Raw genomic sequence first — 13717 nt, forward strand, 5'->3', positions numbered from 1 at the left:
CGCTTTCTGTTTTTCGGAGTGTTTTTGGCTAACTAGATCCAGAAAGATCCGTTACATGGGCTTCACTCTCGCGCGATGCCATTCTCATTTGCAGTCCTCGTGCTTCCCCCCAACCCCCCCCCCCCCTCGTTTCTGCCATGGGAACCCCGCGGCCTGCGAGTATGATGCCCTGGCACTCTCCACCCGCTTGATGGCGGGTCATTCGTCCCGCGCGGAGGCTACCCCGACTGGCAAAGACTCGGTGGGTGAAACCCTGGCGGGATGTGTGAGGCAGTGCCCATTACCACATCTCTACGGCTTCCGCTGCGCCCCCGGCGCCGCTAATGCTGAGGCAGCGCCATCCATTCTGAAAAACGGCACAGTCCGAGTTGACGCCTTTTTGCCCCGTCCAAGCGAGCCGCATGCCACCTCGCAATCCACCAACCTGGGCACCGCTCGGTCGCACACGCAGCACGTCCACCCTCGCATACTCGAGGCCCCGCATAGGAATTTCACTTTTGACGTTTTCTTCAAGGGTGAGCACATCTGGAGGGAGTTGGAACAAGGGGACATCGAGAGCTTTTGCAGCCATGAGGCGCATGTGCCGTCAGAAGCAGTGAATGCCTGCCTCCACACGATGGGATACAAAAATTCGGCGCCTTTTCTCCGCGCACCTCTCAGGTTGGGCGGACGTGAGAGACGCCATGGAGACTAGCAACGAGCGTCTAATACTTGCGCGCACCCAAATCGCAAGTGGCCGACTAGGCGGGGGCTGTTGTTTGAGGCGCGGGATTGCTCCTAATGACCCGCAAGAGAAAAAGGGTTCGGTGAAAAAGCGCCTCTCATGATAGACTAGCCGCCTTTACAGCTTGGTCTCGTCTTCAGTTTCGAGGGCGATCCTGGGAGGTGTCTAATCTCCCGTTATACTACATAGATCACATGGCGTCTGGTACTCTGAGATCATGCGAACGGCGAGAAGTGTGGCCTAGAGCACCCTCTGCTTCCTGTAGACTGTACGTGGCTCCTTCTACTCGACTGCGGCCTCGCCAGCGCCTCTCCCGCGCGCGGCTGAGCAACTGCTCGCCCTCGCACGCGTACTGCGTATTCTGTCCTCTGTTCATGCGTCATGTGCGTCTCGAGATGCCTTTTGAGGGACGCTCTGCGCTCAAATTCCATGATTTTCGTTGTCTCAGAAGCGTTGTATGCGGAGCTGCCGTCGAAATTGCCTCGAAAGCGGCCCTCGGGCTCGGAGTCTGGCGACGCAGAAACAGTCTTTACGCTGAGACTGGTCACCAGCGAGCGTGGGAGGCGCAGTGCGTACCAGCCTCTCGGCGCGTAGAGGCGAGTTGTTTTTGCCGCGAAAAAAACTGCATGCTGCGCCGTACACAAGGCGAAGAACAGGAAAGCGATAAATTTGGCTGCCGTGCGGAACGAGCAGCTGGCGCTTGGTCCCCACCCGCAGTGACGGCCTCTGCGCCGCTGGAGGCTCAGGAAAGGAAAATGACTTGTACGCACGCATGCGAAAAGTGGCTCAGTTCCACTCACCCACACACGCTCCGCCTGAGTGCGCAGACACACACACTGCCACACACGCCTACGTGGATACATGTATACATACATATACGTGCCCCAAGCCAAACATATATATATATATATATATGTATATATGTATATATGTGATGGGCTGTGCCTGTGCGCGCTGAACACGGCGCTTGAGCCAAGCAATGGGGCATGTCTGCATGACGCGCGAATCGGGGAGCGGTATAGAGAGTCGGCGTCTTTGTCTTTTTATTTGGGCATCTTTTTCAAGAACGCGAAGAGGCCGTCGTAGATCGTGCGCGCGCTAAGCGCGCGCTTCGAGTAGCAGTAGTCCAGGCAGATGTCCACCCTGAGACGACACACAGGCGAAAAATCAAACAAGGATCCGTCTCACGTGCGCAAGCCAGAAGCGCGAGGATCGTTAGTCTCTCGTGACGCGGAGCCCCCTACAGCGCGTCTCGCTCGAGCAAAGGCGACGATGGAGACGCAAGACACACGACACTCTCCACGCATGCCCGCTGCGCACGACGGCCTCAAGCTAAAATCCTGTAACGAACCGCCTATTTTCTCGAAGACCAGGCCGTCTATCCCGTCACTGCACGTACGCGGAGACGACTCCTGGTTCGATCCGTGTGGCGAGCCCCTGCCTCTGGGCGGTGAAAAAAATCCTTCTTGTGAAGTCCAGAGTTTGGTCCTGCGGCCTCAACCCTAAACGCCCCAAGGCCCTTATCACGAGGAAGCTTGGCTCTCTGCCTCACCACTCCTTCTTGCGCGGCGTAATCAAGAAGGCAACAGTCACCGTCGAGAGCGTAAGCCACGAGGCCGTCGCGGCGAACCTGGAGCCTGCACGCAGCATTCCATCCACACACGCTAGCGTATCAGAAATGCGCCACTTTCTCGAGCAGGAGGACTGCGCTGTGCTCTCAGCTACGCCTCGACTGAGCGCGTGTGCATCTCTCCGACGAAAACGACCGCCCCTAAACATGCAGAGCTGTTGTAGCACCGCAAAGGCACCGTGCCCTCCCCGCCACGGTCGCGCGGGTGATGCACACAAAGCTAAACCGCGAAAAGCATCTGCCGGTGAGTGCACATCGACGCGACTGGAGTGCTTCACTGCACTCCACGCTGCTGTCGAGCCTCGACGAGACAGCGAGAAGGCGGAAGGAAAGCACAGCAGAAAGCGGCGCAGAGAGGGTCTGCCAAGGGATGGAAAATTAAAAGCGTGAAGAGGAGAGGCAGGAAAGAGAAGAATAATGAGGAAACGAGCGAGCGAAAGACGCAACAGTGGAAGCAATACACGGACAGTAGAAGAGGAAGCACGACAAGAGGGAGCGACGCAAGAGGTGCCAGGATGAAACGGACTGCAGCATCCACGCGCAAGTCACCTCGAAGGCGAAGAAGGCGCGCGAACGACAGACGAACAGAGGACAGGCCCTGGCACGTCTCGCAGACGGAAAACCGACAACGGCGGATGTGCGAGGGACAAACCGACTCGCAGGAAGAGCACTGACAGATGGATGAAAAAAAACCTCCGTGGACTCTACGTACCAAATCCTCTGGTGGCGTTCCTCCAGGGCTGAACGTTGGACACGGCCCCGTCGGTCGAAGGCGCCATGTTGAGCAGAAAAAACGAGCGACAGAGAGTAGGGCGAGGGGAGGGTTTCGGGAAGCTGCGCGGACAGGCAGCAAAACGGCGCGGCTTTACTGGATGAAAACAAAGACTGCGCACAACCGAAGCCCCGAGCGAGGTTGTTGTCCTCAGGAGAGGGAGACGATGGGGCGAGAGAAGCACACTTCTGCGCTGGACTGGAACACCTACGAGACGGCGACTCTGACGGAAGCGAAAAAAAGAAAAGCGCCCGTCTGAAGAGACAGCGGGTTTCTGGAGGCAGAACGCTGTCCAAGGACTGTTTTAAAAAGCAACTATACACCCAGAATGGCGCACAGCACCGATGCTGGTCGTTGCGCCTTTTGAAGGCCTCTGATCGTCTTATCGTGTTTCGAACGAAAGTGGATAGCAGCCTCTGTGCGACAGTGTCTCTACAGGGGAATTCAGTTTAAGGCTTCGTTGCCGCGAACTGCCCTTGTGTTGTTTCACGATTTTCAACCTGAAGCTCGGAAACACGTCCGCGCATGCACACACGGATTTTTTCGAATCCGCTCAAAAAACGGGTGAAACGCCGCTCAAAGCGTCAGCGGCGTCAACAGAGACTGCGTGTTCGCTAGAGGCCGCCTGTGTGATTGTCTTCTCAAAACTGAGCTTCTATCGCCTCATAGAATCGGCATTTTCTGCTTTGATATGCAAATGTTTTGCGGAGCAACGCCTTTCTGGTGCAAGGGGGGCGAGAGACGTTGTAGCGTCCGCGCGATGTATCCCTGCGCGCGGCTCTTGAGAGACTTTTCGCGGCCGCGAAGTCTCGGTGGAAGGGAGACCGATTGGTTTTCTGCGGGCGGGCAGTTTGCGCATATCTTTTTATCGTCCCTTTTTCACGTCTGTCTCCGAAAGCCCTGCGGCAAAAAGAAGTGCCTGGCTCCTTCGGGCACGTGTATCACGTCCCCTGCTCGCTTTCCTCATTTTCTGCGCCGACGGCGTTCTTCCCCCGTTACGGGCGGTGTATGTACACTGGGAGGCCTACCTGGAGTGGCTCAGAGGGGCTTTTTCGCTTGGTTTCGTGGATTTTTTTCCAAGAAAATGGCGTCTTCTCGCATTTTCGTCCAGCACCTCGGCGCGCGCGCCCGCGCCGGCCTGCTGTCCCTGTCTGCTCCGCGTCTGGGCGCTCCCAAGTTCGAGCGCAAAATGCTCGGCTCCTACCCGGTCGCCCCCGAATTCGAGATGGTCTGGAGGGACCGCCTGACTGCCCACGGCGGCTACATTCAGCAGACGATCTCACCCTACCAGCTCAAGTTCATATACCCCTTCTGGCACACTTTCGCTGCAAGGTAGGCTTCACTCAGGAGTTCCCAGGCCCGCATGCAGCGAGAGCCGTGGCGCAGAGAGAGACAGAGGACCGAAAAAAAAAGGAAAGAGTCTCCAGGGAAAACAGCAGAAGCGGCTGGGAGGACAGTGGCAGGCGAGAGGCAGGGAGGCTGGGAGGACAGTGGCAGGCGAGACGCAGGGAGGCTGGGAGGACAGTGGCAGGCAAGACGCAGGGAGGCTGGTCAAGAGGTATAGCGGGGTTTTACTGGATGAAAGATCGCGCAGGAGACAGGGGAGAAGAAGGAGGAGAACGTGAGTGGTGGCGCGGAGGCGAGATGAGAGGCCGCGAAGGGATTTGCGTAGAGCAAGAAGGGCGGATAGACACAGAGAAAGAGGGTCGCGAGCGGCGGAGCGGGGGGAGTGACGAGTGCCCTTCGCATATCGGGGGTTGCCTGCATGCGGATTGAAGTGCTTCTTGTCTGTTTTTTTCAGATGCTGGGCTAAGTGCAGCGGCTACGCGCTGCCCTGGATCTGGCCCGGCCTCATAACCTTCGGCTTGTTGAAGAAAATGCACCACGACGTCGAGGAAGACATCCGCGACCACTACTGGTAGGTCTTCTTCCTTGGGGGCACGCCGCCGACGCCGGCGCCTGGCGCCCGGCTCGCCTCCACTCGCGGACGTGAGCAGCTTCTTACGCGTTCTTGCGTCTCTCGTAACTCATGTGTCTCGAGGTATGTAGCACTCCAGATGCAGTTATTTGACTCGGGCTTGGATATGCATGCGTGTATGAGAAGGTCGAGATGAGCTGGAAGGGGTTGCTGGCGTCTGTGCACGCGCGTGTGCCTGCGCAGGTATTAAGCGCTCGATGAGGGGGCGGCGGCCCCTGCGCGCGAGCTCCTCCCGCGTCGTCTCGAATTTTCCAGACGCAGGACTCGCCAGCAGGCTGTCCCCTGCGTGGGTGGCTGACGAGCGCGGCCGGCGCGGCTTCGGATGCCTGAAGGTCGTTCTCCGCCGCGGGCGTCGTCCAAAGCAGACCTGCGAGCGCCGGAGAAGCTCGCCCCCCTATGATCAACATGAACTGTCTCATATCGTAGAGACAGATTCAGCGCCTCTTGCCTCGCGTAGGGGCGTGCTAAGAGCTTCGACGGCTGCCTTCGGGCAGAGCGGCGGGGCGTTGTTTGTTTCTACTCGCTAGTCGCTGTGTTCATCACTGAAGCTGGAGTCCTGAAATCCCAAACGCCATCGATGATCAATCTTTCTGTCTGTCCGCGGGGATCGAGGAGGCCGCACGAGTCACCGCATAATCCGCGTGGGCGACCCCACTGAACCCCAACCCACGACCCTCAATCGTTGGCGTTGCGCTAGGCTCGCTCGCTTTTTCCTGCCCGGAGGTTGGCTTCCTCGTAACGAAGGCGAGAAAAAGACGCATGACGGACTGCCTAGCTGCCCGCCTTTCTCTCTGGTCGCGCGATTTCATGCTTAAACGCACACATAGTGAAGCGGAAACTTTATGCCACGATGAGCTGTCGCACCCGTTGACGAAGCGGTACCGGGGAGACGCGGAGTCAGCGGCGGGCGGCGTGTGCTGCGGTAGAAGGTTCGTAGATGAGACAGCAAAGGAGCGCTTAACGCCGTTGCTGAGAACTCCAGTCGCCGAGCGTCTCAGGGCCAGGAGCGCATGCAGCTGCACGCTTTGGAGGCTGAGTGCGCGTGAGCGACAGAGCCGCTACAGAATCGTCTACAAGGGAAAAGCTGCGAGAAGGCAGCCAGCCAAAGCGAGGGGAGACGCAGAGGGAGCGTAGAGAACCGACCCCTCGAGAGCGGAGAAAACCCTACGCACTCACAGACTCCGCATGCGCTGAAATAAGCATGAAGACATGCGATAGTAGATCGCCGTAGGGAAACGAAACCTGAGGCGAACGCGAGCTGCTGTCTACTCTTTGGCTATCCCGAGCGGAGCGTTTGTTTCCTCTCCGCCAACTACCGCCAACGCATCCACAGAGGAGAAGCAAATATGTGGATCCCTTCTGTGTGTAGTACAACTTAGTCGCTTGAAAGTACTTCACCGAGGCGGGAATGGCGCAAGAGCCTAGCCCATTTGCAGCGACTTCCTCGGGTTTTCCAGACAGAGGGCGGGCGCAGAAAGCTACGTCCGCGATCGAGGGTATCGCCCATCCTCTGCAGAGCTGGAGCCTGGCACTGCGTGCGAGGCGGCCCCGTGTGTGAAAAGAGTGCGCTCCGAATCTAGGGAGACCGTTGCCGTTGGCGTGCGCGCAAAGAGAAAAGCATGCTTCTGCGCGGAAGAAATTTCCTCTGGTGAACTGGGCGCCGCACGTGGTGTACGTACACCGCCGCCAGCGTCTCGCGAGCTGTGAATCGCACCGACTGCGCGGCCTTGAAACGGAGCTAGAAACACAGCACAGAAATTATTCTAGATTCGACGGCGCAGTCCCACTGGGACGGTCGCAGTGAAACGTTAAGAACCACTCGCTTTCGCAAATCCACGACTAAACAGTGGACGGGCGGGCAGACACGGAGACAGGCGGTGCGCGGGAAGGCGCACCCTTCCTAGAGAGCAAGCTTCATTGAGACATCGCAAAATCCACAGACCGATAGGCAGGGCGTGTCGCGCCAGGGGCAGCAGGCAGAAGACGACGAAGCTCAAAAACCAAACGGGCATCGCATGCATCGACACCGCAGACACAAAACGGTACACAGGGCTCCCCTGGCGGCTTGAACAAAAGGGAAACGCGGATAAAACGCGCCCCTCTCGAGTCTCTCTCTCTCTCTCTTGACGGAAAAGTGCGCATGCGCACTTTTTCGGGGCCTTTGCGAAGCCGGCTACACGCACAAATCCCTCAGACACAAGCCGCACGCGAAAGCAAAGCGCCCCGGAAGGCAAGCGCTTTAGAGCTACAACAGTCCCCGCGTGCACACCCGGCGGCTAGCGCCCAGACACTCACGCCGCGGCTCTGTCCTCGCCCTTTCCAGGCTTTCTCTCTGGCGCGCTGGCCCGCTTGCCTCTCTCAGGCGTCCCCGCAGCGCTCGCAGCTCCCCGTGCCCCGCCTCCGGTCTCCGCGCCTGCAGCCTTGGCCCCACCAGTGGGCCGCGCAGTCGGAGCCGCGGGGGCCGCCGCGGCTCTGGGCTTCGGGCTCGCGGCGACCGCGACCGCCGCGGTCGCGGCACAAGGCGCGGCGCCCGGCGGCACGACTCCGCCGCTGGCGGCAGCTGCAGCGAGGCGCGCGCTTCGCAGGCGCCGAGCGCTGCCTGCGGCTGAGTCGAGGGGGAGAAGCAGCGACCCCTGGCTCTCGGCGCCGGTGACTGGCGAGACCGTCGCCAAGACGCCCCCTCCCTCTTTGCTCTCTGGCACGGCCTCGCTGGGCGGCAGCCCGGAGACAGACACAGGGGGCGGCGTCGACGGAGCGAAAGCGTAGTTGCCTCCCCCGCCAGGCGAACGCGCAGCTTCCGCCTCACCCTCCTCATAGGCAGCGGCTTTCATTTCTGAGACCGCCGCCGCCGGGTGCTCGACTACCCCCTGCGGCGACGTGGAGCCCAGACACGCCGCCTCCTCCTCTCCCTCTTGCCTTGCCTCGCGGTTTCCATCACGCGGGGAGGGAGACAGCTCTGCTTCGACGGGCATCGCCCGCGTCGCCAAAGAATTGTCCGCCTCTGCCTCCGCTGCTGCTGGCTGCGGAAGCCCCTCCGGCGCAAACGGCTGCATACCGGCAGCGACGCCCCTCTTCGGAGCGGCGGCCGTCCGCGCGCCCGAGACAGTTCTGGCGGGTCGCGCCGTCGCCGCGGGGGTCCCCACAGAAGGCGAGAGCTGCTGCGGGGCGGGCGCAGACGAAGGCGAGGCAGAACGCAGAACCGGCAGCACGCCGCCGCTCCGAGGGACGCCTCCGCCTGCGGCGGCTCGCCTCTGCATCGCGGCCTTGCAAGGTGGAGCATCGCCCCCTGCTGCACTCGTTCCGGCCGCCGCGCTGTCCCTTCCGACGACGTCCCCTTTCTTCGCCGCGCTCGGGCCCTTCTCAGAGCCCCACGCCGCGGGGGGGGCCGCCGCAGCCGCCGCGCTCCGGCGAGTCCCCACGCCCTCGCCAGCCCCTGAGCCTCCGACCGCCTCTCCTCCAGCTGCGGGTTTCGCAGGCGAGGACCCGAACGCGGCCGCGACTGGCTGGCCGCTCTTCTCGGCGCGGCTCGGCTGGGGGAAGGCCCCATGCTTCTGCGGAGACTGCGGCGCGCTCGCCGCGCCCCCTCCGGCTGCGGCGGCTGCGGCGGCTGCGGCGGCGCTCGCGGCAGCTTCCTCCTTCTGTCTCTGGAGCTGGAGCTTGGCTTCGCGCGCCTGCTGGCGCCGCCACTGCTGCCGAAGCAGCTTTTGCTTCTTCTGTCGCTCCTTGTTCTCGAGCTGTCTGCGTACTTCTTCTTCCTCCTCCGGCGTGAGAGCGCGGCCGGAGGCGAGCGCCATCTGCGCCGTGGCGAGGCAGGAAGTCTTCTTGGCGCCGCCGCCCCCGCCCCCTGCGGACCCGCCGCCCTGCCCGCTGCCTTTGCGCCCCCCGAGCCCCGAGAGAAGGGGCGACAGCGCGAGGGCCTGCCGATCTCTTTCTTCGCGATTTCGCTCTTCCTCCATGATATCACGCTGCCGCCTGTGCTGCCAGCGCAACCACTCGGCGGCGTAGAAGTGCGCCTTCGCGTCGCCCAGAAAGGCCACACTAAATTTCTTCTGCAGCAGCTTCAGACAGCGTCTTCGGCGCGGCGCGGGGAGCGCCGCCTCCTTCTCCTCGGCGCCGGGCTTCTCGGGTCTGCTCCGCTTGCCGGTCTCGGCGTCCCTCCGCTCGCCCAGCGGCCCCGCGTCCTCCGCCGCCGCGTCGGCGCGGGCGGCGGCGCCTCGCTCCGCCTCGTCCTCCTCTTCGCCCCACTGCAAACAGGAAGCAACGTAGCAGGCGGCCTCCCCGTCCCAGTACAGCCGCGGGAGGAAGGCGACGGGCCGATCGGCGCGCGCGGCGGCCGCGGCGACAGCGGCCGTCGCTGTCAGACTCCCCTGGAGTCGGCTCAGCGACGACGAGAAAGTCTGCAGCGTGCAGGGGTCCCGCCACCGGTAGGTCACTTCCGCGGCGCGGCCCGCGGCCTGTGGTCGCTCGCCGTCCCCCCTTGCGGCTCCAGTGGCCGAGCAGAGAGACGCCGAGAAGCGTGAAGAGGCCAAACTGCCGCCTCCGCTCTCCCCCTCCGAAGAGGAGGAGGAGGCGAAGCCCGCCTGCGTGGTCGCAGGGGACGGAGCGAGGGAGTCTCCGGCGCCGGGCGCCAGCGCTTTAGCCTTGGCGAGCGATCGACTGGAGCTGGGGGGGCTCGTCGCGAGGCACGACGCACTCGTCCCGCATGCAGACGCGTCCGCGTCGTCGCCCTCCTCCTCCTCCTCAGCCGCCTCGAGCGCAGCCCCGTCGAGCGCGACTTTGCGCACGGTGTAGCACAGCGGCGACGCCGCGGCGCGGGCGGAGGGGAGCAGCAGCCCCGGCCGGCCCGCTGCCCCCTGCAGCACATTCTCCCCGAAGGGCCGCGTGGTGCATGAACAATAGAGCCGGAGGAGGAAGGGCCCCTTCGCGCCCGCGGCGTCCCCTCCGAAGTCCGAGGACCTCCCGCGCCGCGGCGGCAGCCGCCGGGGCAGCAAACAGTAGCAGCACCGCGGGACCTGCGTGAGGCTCCGATCGGCGCAGCGGCGCGCGTTGTACGCGAAGGACGCCGCGTCCGCGTCAGACAGGAACCCCTCCAGGTCGTCGTCTGAGAGACTGTCCTCTTCTGCGTCCGAGTCTTCCTCGGTCAGCCGATCCGTCGCCACGTCCCCCCACGACCCACCCTCGCCGCCCGCCCTGCGGCGCTTCGCCGAGGACGCATCTTCGCGCCGCGCCGCCGGCCGAGGGGGGATGTATCTTCTGTCTCCGAGCCCGTCGTTGCTCGGGGACGACGCCGGGCTAAGCTCGCGGACGGGCGAACAGGGCCGCAGCCAGAGACTCTCCCACGTTCTTTCGCGTCGCTTTCGCCTTCCCTCGGGGAAGGCCGGCAGCCGCGGACTCTCGTCACAAAGAAACCATGAGACATCGAAGCGGGTGCTGTCGCCCTCGTCGCGGTCGCGCCTCCCGCCGCCTGCGCCGCGCTCGCCGTCCTCCCACGCCCCTCGAGCTCCAGGCATGAGGCTATGGGTTCCGCCACCACACGCCCCCCCTGCGCCCCCGGGGAGACACCCAGAGCCTTTGCTCTTGCTCCTCGCGAGGGCGGGCTCCAGCCCCTCCGCGCGACTTCCCTTTTGCTTCTTCGTCTGCGACCCTGGGGCGGATGCGAGAGTGTCTCCGCGACCCGCAGCCCCCGCCGCGCCACTGCCTGCGAGGGGCTGCTGCGCAGACTTGCCTTTACTGCCGCCGGCGGATCGCCCTTCGCGGTCGCTCGCCTGCTGCGGTAGCACGTGCGAGTCCACGCCAGCGCCGCCCCAGCAGACGGCGGCGACGGGGTCGGAGTTGGAACCCAGCCAGGCCGCCGCTCCGTGTCGGCTGGGTCCGCACGCCTGGCCGGCTCGCACCCCCGCGCCGGTCCCCGCCGCCTTCTCCTTCCCGCCTCCCGTGTCCAGCGTCCCAGCGGAGCATCCACGGTCGTCCTCGCCTGCGCGGAGCCCAGCCGCCGCGGAGCCGCCTCCGCCGCTCGAGAGGAGCGTCCCCGGAGCACTCCTCAAAGGCGAGCAAGAGGGCAGCGGCAGCCCCGCAGCTGCGTGCGTCCACGCGACCTCGCCGCGCTCCATCTCGTCGAAAGTGAGCCCTGACCAGTACTCAGAAATGACCAGCGGCGCCCCCGCCGCCTTCCCCTTCGCCGCCGCGTTCTGCGGCTGACCGGCCTTCTTCTTACCTCCCGACGCGCCGCCGGCCGCGGCGCCCGCGACGAGACTCGAGGCTGGCGGCGGCGCGGGCGCAGGCGCACTCGCATTTGCCCCGGTCTTCGCTGTGCCGAGCCCGAACGGCGAGACGCTTCCGGAGGCCGGGCCCGCCGCCCCGCCCGCGACCTTGGCGTGCTGCTTCGGGGATCCAGCAGGCGGCGCGGGCCCTGCGCCCTTTGCAGCCGCGGGGGCAGCCGCGACGCCTGGCGGAGAAGCGCCGCCGCGCGGCGGGCTCGTACTGCGGCTGCTGACGCTGCTGCCGGAGGGCCCTGCGGGTGGAGGTGCCGGCGCGGCTTCGGGCCGCGTGGGCTGTCGGTTGCGCAGAGATCGCCGCAGCCCCGCAACAGCCGGCTGCTGCGCAGCGGGCTCCTCTCGCTTGATCGGCGAAGCGGGAACCGTCGCCGCGACCGCGGCCGCCGACGGGGCTTGAGACAAGCCGGCAGGCGCCTCCGAAGTGGAGGCGATACCTGCAGGCTTCCGCGCGGCCCCCTGCGCGGGATGCGCCGCCAAAGGGGACGCCGGCGAGCAAGCAAGGAGCGGAGTGTCGCGCTTCTCATCCCTGACGTCTGCTGCAGCCAAGGGCGGCGAGAGCGGAGAAGACGCGAGCGAGCGCATGGAGCCTGCTGGAGACGGCGTGGCCGCGATCAGGTGGCGGTCTGAGATGAGCGCCGAGTCCCGCCACTGCACGCCGTCGCTGGGTTTCTTTGGATTGCTGGAAGACGCCGAGCCCACTGGCGAGAGCGATGTCTCCTCTTTCTGCTTCAACAGTGCGAGCTCCCGAGCGCCTCGCGTCCTCGCCGGGGGCGTCTGCTGCCCTAGAGAAAAGGTCGGAAAAGAGGATAGCGGAGACCTCGCGTCGCCCGGCAGCGCCTCCAACCGCTGAGGCGCGACGTCCGCAGCGGCTCGCTGCGAGACGGTCTCTGGCGGCATCCCTTCCTCCTCTCTCTCTCGTGCGCGCGGCGGCGTGCCGAATGTCGAAAAGAGCGAACAGACCTCCTCGCTTCCCACCGCGGCCTGCAGCCCCGTCCCCGTCGCATTCGCCGGCTGCGCTCCCTCGCTTCCTTCTGCGTTCCCTGGGGCGGGTCCAGTCTCAGCGACGCCGCAAGCCTCCTCGCTCCACCGCGGTGCTCGCATATCCGAGGGCGAAGACGAGAAGGGACGATGTGAATCAGACGCCGCCGCCTGCGCGCCAAGAGTTGAATCCTGTTCCTTCACAGAGATTTGAAGACTTCTTCCGGGGGAACGCAGCTCCTGCTGCGTCGGCGAGACAAAGGCGGCGAAGGCCGCGAAGCCTGCCGCCTCCACAGGCCCGTCCAGCGGGCCTGCCGCCGCGCCCTGAGCGCTGGCCTGCGGCGTCGAGCCAGGAGAACCTGCGGCGTCCCCGTGGGGCCCTGCGCCCGCGGTCGCAGCGGCGCCGTTAGGTGGGCGCGGGGGGGGAACAGGGAGCGAGACCGAGGACGGGGACACCGACCGGGGTGGGAACGCCTCAGGAGGAAGCGTCTCTGGCGACGCGCCATCGTCCACGGAGAGGCCGTTGGGGGAGACGAACGCGGCCGAAGGCGCAGGTGATAAACCGGAAGCGCCTGACCCGCGCGACCCTCCCTTCTTTACGCGAGAGGTTCGCCCGCCGCTGCGGCAGCTCCGCGCGCGGCCCGCGGAGCCCACGCCTGGGGCCTCGGCGGACGGCGGGGACGGAGCAGGCGTCGTTTCTCCAAGCTCGAGGCCTGCGGGAGCTGCCGCCAGAGTCCCCTCCTCCAAGCAAGCGGGTTTGAGCGAGGGAGAAGACGACGGCGAACTCAGGGATGAGCTACTCGCGCACGCATCGTGGGGGGCCGCGACAGGAGAGGACGGGGGTCCCACGGAGGCGCGCCGAGTGCCCTTCAGGAAAGCGCGGCTCCTGTCTGTGTCCTCCAGCTCCAGTTGGCCGCGTCCCCCCACAGCGAGCTCGCCAAACATCTTTGCCAACGGGATCCGGGAAGGCGGATTCAGAGAATGAAACAAAGCCGAAACCGCGAAGCGCGACGGGGAGCGCTTCGCCGAGAGCGTGAGCGTCAGGCTCAGCGAACACCAGACGCAGAGCGGGCAGCGGACGTCCCTTCCTGCGGCTCTCTCTCGCTACGTGAAGATCCAGTTGCGCATAACAGCATCTATCTACATCTACGTTGATGCACATATACATGCACGCGACGCGGGACAGCTCCGATCGTCGCCGCGTCACAGGGAGACAGAGCGAAACGGGCGGCGTGGTGGACTCCGAACGGGGGAGGGACGCCGCACTTCCGCTCTGGGTCACAAACAGCCCACGGAGCCGCGGAGGCGATCCTCGTCCCCTCGCTCTCAGCACGCAGGGGGGCACAGCGAGTCTGAGCAC

The 13717-nt window shown here is 64.5% G+C and overlaps 3 protein-coding genes across 3 annotated transcripts; 1 reads left to right on the top strand and 2 right to left on the bottom strand.

Moving 5' to 3' along the window:
• Nucleotides 1-1767: 1767 nt before the first annotated feature.
• Nucleotides 1768-3133, bottom strand: BESB_059030 (uncharacterized protein; the record flags this gene model as incomplete). The annotated part of the gene is made up of 3 exons (XM_029364317.1): nucleotides 1768-1867; nucleotides 2277-2361; nucleotides 3067-3133. The coding sequence occupies 3 exons, from the start codon at nucleotides 3131-3133 to the stop codon at nucleotides 1768-1770; spliced, it is 252 nt and encodes an 83-aa protein (XP_029219025.1).
• A 1077-nt stretch (nucleotides 3134-4210) lies between these two features.
• BESB_059040 (uncharacterized protein) lies at nucleotides 4211-5048 on the top strand (the record flags this gene model as incomplete). The annotated part of the gene is made up of 2 exons (XM_029364318.1): nucleotides 4211-4458; nucleotides 4928-5048. The coding sequence occupies 2 exons, from the start codon at nucleotides 4211-4213 to the stop codon at nucleotides 5046-5048; spliced, it is 369 nt and encodes a 122-aa protein (XP_029219026.1).
• Nucleotides 5049-7395: 2347 nt separating this feature from the next.
• Nucleotides 7396-13302, bottom strand: BESB_059050 (uncharacterized protein; the record flags this gene model as incomplete). Its single annotated transcript, XM_029364319.1, has 1 exon — nucleotides 7396-13302. The coding sequence occupies one exon, from the start codon at nucleotides 13300-13302 to the stop codon at nucleotides 7396-7398; it is 5907 nt and encodes a 1968-aa protein (XP_029219027.1).
• Nucleotides 13303-13717: the final 415 nt, after the last annotated feature.

Source organism: Besnoitia besnoiti, chromosome V, assembly GCF_002563875.1.
Source record: "Besnoitia besnoiti strain Bb-Ger1 chromosome V, whole genome shotgun sequence".
Classification (NCBI taxonomy): Eukaryota; Apicomplexa; class Conoidasida; order Eucoccidiorida; family Sarcocystidae; genus Besnoitia; species Besnoitia besnoiti.